The 14328-nt window shown below is 34.7% G+C and overlaps 1 protein-coding gene across 1 annotated transcript; it reads right to left on the bottom strand.

Moving 5' to 3' along the window:
- Positions 1–4387: 4387 nt before the first annotated feature.
- Positions 4388–4993, bottom strand: LOC137960323 (small acidic protein 1). The gene has a single exon (XM_068807915.1). The coding sequence runs from the start codon at positions 4908–4910 to the stop codon at positions 4638–4640; it is 273 nt and encodes a 90-aa protein (XP_068664016.1). The 5' UTR covers positions 4911–4993; the 3' UTR covers positions 4388–4637.
- Between the last annotated feature and the right edge of the window lie 9335 nt (positions 4994–14328).

The following is a 14328-nucleotide window of genomic DNA, read 5'->3' as shown; positions in this document are numbered from 1 at the left end:
TAGAGGAAAGTAGTAGAGTCCAAGTACAATTAAACTACCATTCTCCTAATTACATCCAAACTATAACTCTTAAAGATAAGTTTATCATAATAAAATAACTCAACATAATTAAAAAACTAACATAACTCAAACTAAAACTCTTCTATGGGGACGTGATCATATGATAAAGTTGCCAACTCGTGGTTATCATTGTGGGTCCCACTTGATCTTCCAATTCATGTGATAAGGATACTAGCTCGTGGTTATCTTTGTGGGTCCCACTTGATCTTCAAATTTTCCAACTCATGCCAGCTCATGTGATGACTCATCATGTCATCTCACATTCTCATGGTGGGTCCCACATTGTAACAAGTTTTAAGTCAATCCCTTGTTAGTGCTTTTTCTAGGAAATGCTAGAAAAACATTTCTTCGTAGAAATGCGTTTCCTGGGATCATTAGGGTCCCATATTTCTAGGAAACACATCCGCCAGAAAATTTTTACCTAAAAAATTGAATCATTTTTCAAGCAAGATTTTCCAGCCATGATAGGCTGAAAAATTACTAGTGGGAAAAACGTCGGGGCAACCTCATTCTTGCTCGACCTAATCTTTTGCGACTCTATGACGTTGGCCTTTCTCTCTAGTTGGGTTCTCCCATCTACACTACGACGTTGGTCTTCCTCTCTAGCCTACTGTGACATTGGTTTCTCCGAAGGTTGTCTCCTGTGCTCAATGTTGTTTCTTCCAATTCTTAATCAATAGGAAATAGTCATTTCTCCCTCTCCTCTGTCTCCTCTACCTCTCTGTTTTTTCTCTCACGAAGGTTGTTGATAATATCCATATGTAGAAGCTAATGGATGGTACCAAAAGCAAAAACTCATTCGTTTTTCGAAGATAGAAAATAGTGCAAGGTTGGTGAAATGAAGGCACAAAATGACTTTTATGAAAATCCTTCTTTTTTATCCAAATTTAAAACTTTCCATATAATTTATTAGTAAGGTACTAATAGGATTTTAGACTAAAGGTTTCTTGGAAATATATATCCTAGGAAAAACTTTTTTAGCTTTTCTTTGGACATAAATTTCCAACTAAGGGCACTAACAAGGCATAGGGATTGAAGGTATTTGGATAAACTATTTGACTTAGATAATGATACATTATGTGTGTTATCTAAATTAGAAAGTGCACAGCTCAAGAATTAATTGATTGATACATCTCAATTGATTGAACCTTCATGGCTCTCAATCAATTGAGTCAACATATTTGTTAAAAATTTGATCGTTGCAGCTGTATCAATTGATTGAGCCTTCATATCTCTCAATCAATTGTGTAAACATATTGTTTTGGAAAATTTTGATTGTTAGAGCTCTAAATCAATCGAAACCACTTTCTTAATAGGTCGAGACATTTTATTTTATTTTTAATATTATTCTCTAACAATCTAAAATGTCTAATTTGGCATAGGGAAGCTAAATTGATGTCTGGAGCACGTCCCATGCATCAACTCGATTGTAAATTATCCCAAGTCTTGAAGCAAATTTCTTTGAGTGTGCTTTTACCTCTATTTTCCAAATCCTCTCAACTTCTCCTCATTCCTTTAACCATTTTAGAAGTCCCAAAGCTCCAATTTCATTTCCTAGCTCATGTTTAAAGTGTTGGAAGTTTTGTTTCACTCAAATGAGTGGTGTGACTATCTCTCCATATGATTGTAATTTTGATTTTTGTCTTGGTAATTTATATTTTTTGTAAATTTTTTTGTAGAATAAAAAATCTAGAGGGAGTGCTTGCTAGAGCTAGAGTCTAGTTGTTGTACATGGAAATCTCTTAGGGTGATACTTGAGTGTACAAGAAAATATATTGGTAAGAAATTTAAAGTGTGCAAAAACAATTTGGTTGAGTGATTTTGATTATCTATATAGATGATATAGTGATTCCAATGACATCTTTAGGCATTGTTGCTTTATCAAGAATATTCTAGCTCAACATTTTTAAATCTAAGATTTGGCTCTACATTATTTTGTTTACATAAAGGCAGCTCGAAGTAAAAAAAGTATATTCTCTTCCAAAAGAAATACATTATTAGCATACTTAGGGAGATTGACTTGTTGGGAGCTAAACTAGTTGATACCCCCAAAAACAAATCTAGATTTATTTGATAAATCCACATCAAAATTGAAAAAACAAGACTTATTATTATATGCTAGTTAGGAAAATTGATATATGGTACATTTACTAGAAGAAAATTTTGTTTGTAGTAGGTATGGTGAGTAGATTTATGAAATTTTTTAAAAAAAGATACATCTTAAGACTGTACATAAGATCTTGAAGTATTTAAAAAAAAGGGACCAAGAAGATGTGAATTTTACTAAAATAATAGCCATTTTGAAGTAACGGGATCATTAAACGAAGATTATCCAAGATCGAACTCAAATAGAAGGTCTACAAGTTGGTTTGCCACATTTGTAAGTGAAAATCTAGCTACTTGGAGAAATAGGAAACAAACAATTGTTGTTAGGTCAGATACTAAGGCCGGAAAAAGAACGATGACTCATGCTGTATGTACATTAATTATCTTCTTGTTGTATCATTACCTATGTCTATAAATTGTAACAGGAAGGCATCTTTTTTCATTGTAAATAACTCTATTCTACACACACAAACAGTCTCAATATATTGAAGTTGATTGCTATTTTATTTAGGCTCAGGTGATAAATGATCGTATTTCGACTCCTTTCATTTGAACCAAATTCAGGAACAGGTTGGTGACATAGTTACTAAAGCTTTGCCTAAGCATTGGCCTTTATGATACCTATGTTCTACTTTGATGGAAATGTTAGAGAATATGTGAAAAATATATAATTTTCATCATATTTAAGTCTTTATTTGTACATGATTATTACTTAAAAGACTTCTAAGAGGAGTATGATACAACCCAAATTAGTGTCCTCACTCATCCATGCTTCTATATTTTTTCTATATTTTTTCTTTCATTGCTACTCGTAATCTCTTTCTCCTTTACTTTGTAATTGTTTGAACCTAAAAACTTTCAACTAGGATTTCCAATTGCATTAATGGTATGTTTGGAAAGAAAAGAAAAAAAAAAGAAATTAATCATTATTATTTTTAAAAATAGTTAGTGAAAAGGAGAATTTGATCATTATATCATTTTTACTAACTATTTTTTAGAATAATAATGGTTAAATTCTCATTTTTTCCTTTCTTTTCTTGGTGTTCCAAACCTAACAGGATAAGTTTTCCAATTGCATTAGTTTTCCACCCAAATGCAATGCTGAAGTTGATAGGACTAGTTCAGAAAATGTTAATGAACAACAGATGCTTGTATCCTGGATAACTGCAAAGGACAGAGAAAAATATAAAGTTCTGGAAAAGTGAATGACCGACAGAAGATCGTATCAGTTTGGATAAACAGCGAAGGACATAGCAAAAGATGAAGAATTACTCAATGCAGCTTAAGGAGGATTTGGACAAGACAAATCTGTTTGAGCACACTGCAAAATTTGTTCCTTGTTAGACAAAATATAGAATTGTGATTTGGATGCACCAACTGGGTAAAGCAAAATGTGAGTTCCAGAGTTTGGATTAATCACAGGCTTTCCTCCCTAACAAGAAGAAGCTTGTTTTACAGGCCGAAAAATGTTTCTTGGGTGTGCCAGAGAAGTCTTCCTGGTTTTGAATCATAAAAATGAAGGATTTACCCACTATAAATTTCTCCATACTCCTTGCCAGCTTCTTCATCCCCTAAATGGTGGAAACTGGAAAGAAAAATCTCACGGACATCTGCACCAGGATAAAACCTGAAGCAAGAGGAGATGACAAATGAATGCAGCCAAAAAGACATTACTGTCACCTTGAATTAGAAAATTTAAAGAACCACTGCATTTTTGTTTCAAATTTTATCCAGAATTCCTCATCAACATTTTAAATTTGGCCAAACTTAGATAGGAAAATTTCCCTCACTCCCTATTAGACGAATCCTTCCTCCTGGAAAAAACTACATATTGCAGAGATATAATTTCCGCCACTGCTAGCAAGGAATTCCAGGGTAACATGGTTGGTTAAAACCCCAACCTCCGAACCTGGAAACCTAATATTGGAACTGAAGGAGTGATAGAGAGAAGCTTCACCATTAAATTGTTCGGAATCTCTGTTTCTACTTCATTGACAAGTACCCTCTGGTTCGTCAAGTTTCATATTGACAACAGAACTATAATCCACTTTAGGAAAAAAACAAGGAAACCGACATCCTTTCCATCGGAACCGAAGCAGATTCCAGAGCAACACCGCATAATCGATTCCAATTTGATGTATGGGGGACATCATCACAAATTTAAGGCAAAATTCATAATTAAAATTCCAAAATAGCAGAGTCGGAAACGAAGATATCCATCTGGAAACAAAATAAAGGAATCTCATATTACTGTCTTACAATCCACGATTTCATCATGTTCAAATAAGTAGAAACCCAAGAAATTGACCATTTCATTAGCTCTAGATTACAGAGGCCGAAAATCCTCATCCAATCTAGAAGCAGAGCAACCAACAACATAGCTTCAGGGAAGTAAAGAGACAGCTAAAAAATAGAAGGGACCATGGACCATGAAATTAACCAAACCGCGTAAAAAAGGGGCATCTTTCCGCTCAATTGATGTCCGTATCATCGAAATCATCCTGGAAGGCGTTGAAGAAATCAGCGTCGGCAGGTTTGTGGTTCTCGACGATGCCTTCACCTGACAAGATGTCAAGGGGATCCGCGTCGTCAACGTCCATGCCTACCGAGACCGTCTGGTCATCGAACTCCTGGTACAGAATAGTTGGTGATGGCTTCATAGCTTCTCTTCCACCGCAAAAGGGTTTTCCTGAAATCCAATTCTTATTCTCGTCGGGGGCGAAAAAAAGAAGGGAGATCAGCATAGCAGATACCACGCACTGCGCTATATATGCAATGAGACAATGGCCACAGCCGATTGGCCGATTGCTCGGGTCTGCCTTGACGCCATTTTTGTCCGAGATTTAAATAAAATGACTCAAGCCCCAAGTTATAGGTTCTTGTTCATTAAAAACTTTGGTTGCTTCATCTTGTTTCAAATAGCTTTTCTTTTCTACATAGCATTGTATTCTAATTGGTTTGATCTTGTTTGTTGCTTCTACTTGATATGCATGTGATATTGAGTTCCCTAATCTAACAATAGTTAAAGTTTAGTTTCTTTTTAGCCGTCGGTGTCAAAACCGATCACCTTTGTTCTCTCCTGGTCCACACTCATGGTCAGGCGAATGATCTATGTGTGGATGTGTCTTGCGGAAGAGGCAAAATTCGCATTTATGTTCAAGGGTTGGCTGTGAAACATCGAGCTGTATTTTTGCAATTGTTTATGTTTTTCATCTCTTTGAAACAATGCCTACAAACCCACTTTCTTAGCAGAGTATGAGTGCATACAAATCCACCTTGAGTCAAGTCAAGTTTGGTTGTTTTTTATTCCTAGAAGTGGGTGAATTTGGTGCTATTCTTAAAATTGGGTAGGTTGGTGTCATTTAACTTTTCTTTCACTTATGAATACTATTGTTTGGAGTCATGTTGTTTGGTTAGAAATCAAGTTCCTTCTCTCATATTAAATTTTGGGTAAGTTGGGTTGTCTAGGTATTACGTATCCCCAATGTTAGGTACAATGAAGAACAAACCTTGAATATAGGTTTGCTAAAATTTGTTGCTACTTTTATTGACTCCTTTTTAATTACCTTGTGGGGCACCCTCTTGTCGATTTAATGTGCAAAATCAATTTCACAATTAAATTTTCATGCATAATCAGTCAATCACACAAAGAATATGTTGGAAGACATCTCAAAGTGGCATCAAAGTAAATACATCCCTCACATCAATGAGGTGGTAAAAGAGATAATTAAAAAGTTTTCTCATAAGGATGATACAAGGGTGAAATTAAAGAAGATGATGTATGTCTACTTATGTCTTTTTTTTTTTATAAAACTTGTAGTCTTAAGGGCATTGTAGTCATTGTAAACCTCCTTTCACAACTATAAATAAAGGCTCAAGGCATGGGGTAGATCATTAAGTCTTTCCTCTTCTCTCTCAAATTCTTCCCTAGAATTCTCCTCTCCCAAGCTCTCTCTCTCCCTCCATCTCTCTAGACGAATTCTTTCTTCTCTTTTTTTCTCCTCCTGTTCGTCCTCTCCTCTTTCACTACCTTAGTTGACGACCTTGTCATGGGATCCTAAATTTAACATAATACACAAAATTGGTTCATAGTTCTATGTTGGATTGCTAATCCATTGTCAAGGTATTCTTCACCTCAGAGTTTAGCTACTATGTTTGGGTTATCAAGTGCCACTTATAGCAAATTACCTCTCAGGCCAATTACAACGCTACCAATTAGGGTAGAAATCTGGCAAAACATCCGTTTGATTGATCAAGGAGCGATCAGTAGGTTAATGTAAAAGGCCATAACTGCTGTTCAAGGATTTACCAAGTCCATCCAACCGATTATAATTTGTCTAACTAAATAGGAGAGACAAAAACTACTAGTTGCATCTATCCAAACTGCTAGACAAACGAAGACAAGAAGAGAAAATATATTTTTCAAGGTTGTTCGATTGAAGTAGAAAGAGCAAAGGCATTGTTGTGCTCCATTCGCTAAGACACCCAACTAGCTTGCCAAATGAAGGGCATAAAAGAAAAGAAGGAAACAATTTCTATCAAAGAAGGTCACCCAACCGAATAATCCTACCCGATTGAACATCAAAGACAAAAGGTCTTGTAAGTGTTTATTTGCGCAACTGATTGGACTTAAAAAAATAGAAAGATCATCTTTTGAAGGTCATCAAACCAAACCTTAGCCATTTTGAACAACTCTCAAAACATATTGCAGGTTAAATTTCATAAATTAAATTCAACAACAAAAATTTGTAAGTGATTTACTATTATCATTAACAACGCAATATGAATTTTAATCATCTTTCTGAGATTTATCACATTCAATTTGGCTAACTTTTGCATATGGACAAAGGGTCATTTTCTAGAAACTGTTTGAAGATAAGAGTGATAGTGGATTACTTGTAATTCAATAATTTCTTTGGTCTTTATTTCTTGCCCTTAAGACAATGAGTATTTATGTAATATGTTATCTTCCAAGTGGTTATGTATATAGCCATGGGGGAGGACTAGGTTTTGGTTTATTACTTCAAAACCTAATCCTCCCACCTCTTTTCCTTCACTTCTAGCTCCTCTCCTCTCCTCTCCTCACTTGGGTTTCACATAAAGAAACACTAATGGAATCCTAAGATCTATGATGGTATCAGAGCAGTGGTCTTAGGATTCCACGAGTTTTCTTTTGATCAAGTTATTAAAGGTTGCACTGGACAAGTTGTTGACATGCCTTAATTAAGATATCACCATTACTATGTGTTTGGTTTTCTCGATTCATTGAGGCTCAAATTACATGATAGATGTGTGTACAATTCAAGTCATGAGGTTCCACCATGAATTGAGTTTGTATAAGAAAAAAGATTGGTTGTTTACCTATCCATTCATACAGGCACTAAGCTATAATACAAGCTACATAGGTATCATTGTTTTTTTTCCCCATGAACCAAAAGTCAAGCTTCTGGTTTGCTATTCCTATAACTGATTCAACTCAGGAACATTGTTTGAGTTACTATTGTGATTGGAAAAGAAGATCGCCTGTTATTGTGAATAGAGAGAAAGCAACACCTACTTTGGCTCAGTTCTCTCCATTTCTCTTGAACAAATCCTATTTTGCTGCTTCGTTACTTCAAGGATCCTTGTTAGGTGTTTTGAGAGGTTCTTTGCAAGGAGAGGGGAAGTTGAGTTCTAGAAATTTAGAACTATCAAAATTTTAGTCAGACTCAAATTGGTAGGAGTCCAAACTGGTTAAGGTTTCTCTCTGGTATAAATAGTTGGTTTTTTATTAGGAAATTCATTCTGGGTTGTCTGGTAGTGTTCTTGTTACATAAGGACACCGAATACTCAAAGTTGAGGTAGATAAATACCTCTAAAAGGATTCTTATTGCTATAGAATATAACAACAAGAGACGTTTGCAATCTGGTCTCCTTCACTCACCTAGTTTCAACAGCTTTACTTCTTCTCTTGTGTTCCTCTCGAGGAAGGACTCTAAATTGGTAATAAGAGAAGACATATCTGGTGGTATTTGGTTATTTGAAAGAAATAGAAGCTATTATAAGGTTTTTTTTAGCTTCTTATATAAGTGCTAGTTGGTGTTTAATTGTTGGTAATAGGTGTTGCTTGATTATCTCTTTGTGAGTTCTTCTATTTGATAGAAGTTGTTTGACTACAACTTATTATTGAGAAACAAATTTGGTGGTATTTTTCTTTGAAAAGTCTTAACCTTGGCTGAGTTAAGATTTTTTTTTCCCCATTACTGAAGAAAATTTTTAAAGCATATTTGGTTAGAGCGATTCACTCAAGATTACTATTGTTCACTACTTAAAGGGTTGTCAAATTATTTGAGCTAGTTACAATTTGTTAAGTGGTTCCTCATTACCTAGATCTTTTCTGATCATTTGATTAAGCCTCCTCCAATTGCTGATGAAGAGTATTATGTATAAAAGAGGATACCCTTCTTATTAATTAATAGCATGGAAGAAACGTAGCTAATAGTGTAGTCCGCCTTGACATAACAAAACTGGTTTGGACACATGCAAAATTCTCCGGTATTGACAGCCTACAAAAGTTATATGATGTATTTTAAAGAATTTATAATACCAAACAAGGGGAGAATTTGCATGGTTATTTTGCTCGATTCATAGGCCTTATGTACGAATGGAAGCTTGCAAAACCATACTCTACTGAAATTGCAATTCAAGATAGTAGAGATAAGCATTAGCAAGTTCTATTTGTCTTGCAAAATTTGAAACCTTACCTGAAAGTGGCTAAGATGCAAATTATGAGTTCAAAAACTTTACCCTCATTTGATGACATATGTACCACAATGCTACGTATCCCTGACTCATCCTTAGCCACACCTATAGATGTGTCATCAACCATGTTCCCCCTGAATAAGGGAGGTAATAAAAAAAAAATAGAGGCTAAGGGAGAAATAGTAAGGTGGCAAAGGACAAGATGGCAAGGTTAGTCAAGGTTCTTAGAGAATAGAGAATCTGAATCAGATGTGTACTAATTGTGGAGGACTAAATCATCTAATTGATACATGTTGGAAAATACATGGAAAACAAGAGTGGATTACTGCTAATCAAGCTTTTGCTTGTACTGCAACTAAGACTGAAGGGAATGTTAAGTCTTCAAAAAGATAAAAAAACTCAACTCATGAAGATTTTGAGTCACTTCATAAACTTAAGGTTATGATCCATGCTCTCTCCAACACAACATCCTCTTCTACTATAATTGTTGCCACAACCATTACAAAGTATGTTATCTATTGCTTCAAACTCTTTGTCTCCTTGAATTATTGACTGTGAAGCCTCGGAGCATCTAACTGGTAATGTAGATGGATCCCAAACCAAGGTAGATCTACTATTGCTTTATCCTCTGTCTACTTAGATGATGCTTTCTTTTTTTCATAGTTTCCATTGAGTTTACTGTCTACCAGTCAATTAGCTAAAAAAATTATTTGCTCCATAACCTTTTATCCTTCTCATTTTACTTTTCAAGATCTACAAAACAAATAGGTGATTGGTGGAGGCCATGAAAAAGGGGTCCTTTTTTTGGATATACCTGCAATTACTGGCATAGTAAGTTCACAATGAAAGACTCTTCAATGTCAAAGATTGGGACATCCTTCACTTTAATCCATCTAGATGTTGTTTCCTGATTTTAAGTCTATTTTTCATTTACATTGTGAAGTGTGTCACTTGTGTAAACACCATAGGAGTACTTATTCTCCTTGATTTGAAATTAAGGGTGTTACTCTCTTTTCTTTAGTTCATATTGATGTACGGGGACTTAAAATGTTTCCAGTATTTCTCAATGAAAATACATTTATTTTCATTGATGACTATACTGGAGTAATATGGTTATTCTTGATGAAAGATAGGTCTGAATTTTTGCCTATTTTAAAATATTTTCATGCTATGATTTACACTTAGTTTTGTTCAAGACTGAAAATTCTTCAATCTGACAATGCCAAAGAGTATATCTCAGGAGAGTTTCAAAATTTTTGATGACCATGGTATTGTTCATCAAATATCATGTGCTTATACTCAACGATAGAATGGTGCCAGGTTTCCACTACAGTGTATGAATTTGCCTCTTTTTTGCGCATGTTGTTCTCACTACCTACTTTTTTATTATCGATTGCCTTCCTTGGGTTTTTACAACCAGTCACCATAATGTTGTTCCCTAATGATATTGTTTTTTCTCTTCCCTTGAAGGTCTTTGAGTGTACTTGTTTGTTCATGATACATCTCCATAACAAATAAATTAAATCCTCAAGCAATTAAATATCATTTTTTGGGATAATCTTTGACCTATAAAGGATATGTCTGTTATAGTCCCTAGTTAAAAAAGTTATTTGTATCAACAAATGTGACTTTCTTGAGGAACAACCCTTTTATGCCATAGGTGCTTCGTCACTAGGGTTCTTCCCTTCTATAGGCTTTCTCAAGCCTATGGTGCCATTATCCATTCAATTCCAACAAATATAGCTCTATCCATCCCCTGCCTCATTCGTCGACCATCATCCTATTGAATTTGCAAATTCACTTGTGGTAAGTTCTCCTCCTTGTTCCCCTATTGTGTTTGGTCCTTTTTATGACACCACTCCTGTTATTGTTAGAAAAGAACCCACCCCCATTCTTGCACTCAATGCTCTACATCTCACCCGTTATCTAATTTTTTATCCACTTATCATTTGTTTTTTGCTTGTTGCACATATTTTGCTTCTCTTTCGTTTGACCATCTTCTTAGGTCATATAAGGTGACTCTTCAATATCCAGAAAGGAAAGCAGCAATGGAAGAAAAACATGACAACTTTATATTAAAATCAGACTTGACAATTAGTTCTTCTACCTTCACACAAAAAGGATAGTTGCAAGCAAATAGGTGTTCACTGTTAAAAATAACTTAGATGGTACAATAGTAAAACTTAAGGCTTGATTAGTTACTAAAGGATATACTCACTGCTATGGTATTTGTTGGCCTTGGTTCAAAATGAAATATAACATGCACATACCATATGGATAAATAGGTTTTTTTCTATCGATGTTCTCGTAGTGATAATCACCACCTAAGAATCCTTATTTGGGAAAATTCAACTATTCTTAAAAGCTTTAATAGATGAAATTACAAAAGATATTTTGGCTCTTTTTGGCTACGTATAGCTTATTACACGATTTTTAGAAAACCAATTTCCCCAAGAGATTGTTGCTAGATTCTAGCTCTAGTTATGCCTTTCTATCTCGATTAAATAGGTTCTAGAGGAACCTTTCACAAATAGAAGTAAAAGAAAGGTAAAAATTACACCCTTGGAGAGATGCTTCTCCTTCAAAGATTCAAGTTGCCTCATCCTTTTAATGCCTCCTCTCTCTTTCACTCTATAGCACTTTCAAGTGAAATTTGCTAGACAGAGAATATGGCTTGAGTTTTTGCTAATTAATGCTCATTCACCTCTCTACGTACGGTTTGGTGAGGGAATTTATAGCTTTCCCCAGCTCAAACTAGCCATTATTTTCCCTTTTGAAAAAATTAGTACTTTGATTGATCGATCATTGAAAAGTGATTATTCAATAAATCGATCATAATGGCTACTTTCATGTTAGACCATGATGAATCAATCAAAATTCCCTCTGGCTATGCAATACAAGTATGATCGATCAATGTATTTTTATATGATCTATCATGTTTTATGTCCCTTACTGGCAAGGTTCTGATTGATCAATCAATCAGGCATTCCATGAAAATTTTGTTTGCCTGGGCAGAGATGATCGATCAATCTAAGTGGGATGATCAATCGTACGTTATAGCATAAAATGACCATGTTTTGAAAGATTGATAAATCGAATATGGTTCATTGATCATGCTTTATATTTGTGGCATGCACAATTCTGGATGATCGATAGTGTAGATTTTTATAGCATGAAAGTATATTTTTCTAAGTTCTCTAGCAGTTTCTAAATGTTGATTATGATGATGCTAAACATGTTTAAGTGCAAATTATGACCTAAAGCTCCGATTTCACATATGAGCTTAAGGAAAGGGAGTTTAGAATTCTCTCTTAGAAAAATGATTGAGTATGGATATTTGACTATTACACTTGAACTTTAGTATTCTCGTTATCTTCTTCCTTGTGGGTGCTTCTTCAAGAGACGTTCTTTAATTGTGCTTGAGGTCTTGAGTTTGGTTTGAAGCTTTAGACCTTGAGATTCTTTTACTTTTGAAGGTGAAGTATTTGAAATACTTAGATTTTTAAGTAGTTAGATCAATTAAGTTTTGTTATCATCGAAAACAACATGAGAGTCAACCTAAGATCAACATTATTGACTATGAGGAGACATTCTCCCCTGTGACAAAGTTAAATTTGATCCAGATTCTTTTATCTCTTGCTGCCAATTTTCGGTTGTCCTTAAACCAATTTGATGTGAAAAATGTTTTTCTTAACATTGATATTAATGAGGGCATTTATATCGATCAACCACTGGGTTTTGTGGTTGAAGGGGAGTCAATATGCAAATTACGAAGATCTCTATATGGGCTCAAATAGTCACCTAGAGCTAGGTTATTCAATCAAACCATGCTTTAATTTGGTTTTACTTGATGTATGGTGGATCACAATTTTTGTTAAACATATTGACAAGGGAGTTGTTCTCCTACTCGCATATGTTGATGATATTATTATGACAGAAAGTGACTCTTAAAACATTACTTTAATGAAAGAAAAACTATTTAGGGAACTCAAGATGATAGACTTGGGATTCTTCAAATATTTCCTTGGAATTGAATTGCTACAATCCAGGTATTACATTATTTCATCATAGAGGAAATATGTGTTTGATCTTCTTATTGAGATAGGAATGCAGAGATATCGCCTTGCAGACACTCCCATGGATACTAATGTGAAATTATGCATTGGTTCTAGAGATGATGCTAATGTGGAAAAATATAAAAAAACTAGTAGAAAAAATGATATATCTCACTATCACTAGACTAGACATCTCTTTTGCCATACATATTGTTAGCCAGTATAAGTCTCATAGCTTTCATTGGTAAGCTTTAGACGGATCCTTTGATACCTAAAAAAAATCCCATGGACAAGGACTTCTACACAGATGTTATGGGGTGATATTAATGCTAAAAGCTTTGCAAATGTTGATTGGGTAGGCTCTCAGGTGATAAAAATCTGCTTCTAGTTATTGCACACTATAGTTGGAGAAACCTAGCAACCTGGAAAAACAAGAACAAAATGTGGTTGCTACATCTAGTGCAAAGGTAGAATACAGAGTCATGCCACATGTAGTAAGTGAACTAATACGGATACAATATTTTCTCATAGAATTAGTCCATAGAGATGCTCTAATGAAACTCCATTGTGATAATCAAATAACCATCCATATTGCCTCCAATCCATTTTTTCATGAGAAGATGAAGTATATTGAGATGGATTGCCATTTTATTAGAGAAAATTTACAAACTGGTGTTATAAGCCTTAAACATGTATAGTCTTAAGGACAAGTTGTTGACATATTCACAAGCCTATTGCTTCAAAGATCTTAACCATTATATGCTTTAAGCTGAAACTGTATGATGTTTTTGCACCATCAGTTTGAGTGGGAGCATTAGAAGATAAGAAGGATAGTGGCATACTTTTAATTCAGTTTAATTTCTTTGGTCTTTATTTTGAACCTTTAGGATAAAGAGTATTAGTTAATATTTTATCTTTCAAGTGATTATATATACAGCTAAGGAGCAGGACTAGGTTCATTGCTTTGAACCCTAATCCTCCTACCTCTCTTCCTTCACCTGAGGCTCCTCTCCTCTCCTCTACTCTCCTTCTTTATTCAAACTTCTCACTACACAACCTACTCTCCTCCTCACCTCACCTCTCCTCTCTGGCTCTAAATGGTTAGTTTTTTTTTTTATCATTTAATAGAGTCCTTTTTAAACAAATTTGTGTCCCATAGTGTTTACCAATTATTTCTACAGTGAACTCAAGGAAAACTCCCCTAGCCTTTTAGTCGATCTAAGATTTTCAAACCAATGAAAGAAAGCCAAAAATTTCTCCTTAGGCTTCTTATTGTAAACGTCGTTAAACTACTAATTAGTAAATTCAAATCTTAGGTGTAAACACTTTGGGAATGGACATAGCAACCTGATTTTGGGTTGTGAGC

Source organism: Aristolochia californica, unplaced genomic scaffold, assembly GCF_029961685.1.
Source record: "Aristolochia californica isolate CCGP_79_NKW_82.1479 unplaced genomic scaffold, dmAriCali1.0.hap1 SCAF_1, whole genome shotgun sequence".
NCBI lineage: Eukaryota > Viridiplantae > Streptophyta > Magnoliopsida > Piperales > Aristolochiaceae > Aristolochia > Aristolochia californica.
Note: the sequence above shows the minus strand (reverse complement) of the source record. Positions and strands in the feature narration are given on the sequence as shown.

Excerpts from the sequence above, each read along its gene's own strand:
- LOC137960323 (XM_068807915.1), bottom strand. The coding sequence starts at position 4,910 with ATGCTGATCTCCCTTCTTTTTTTCGCCCCCGACGAGAATAAGAATTGG.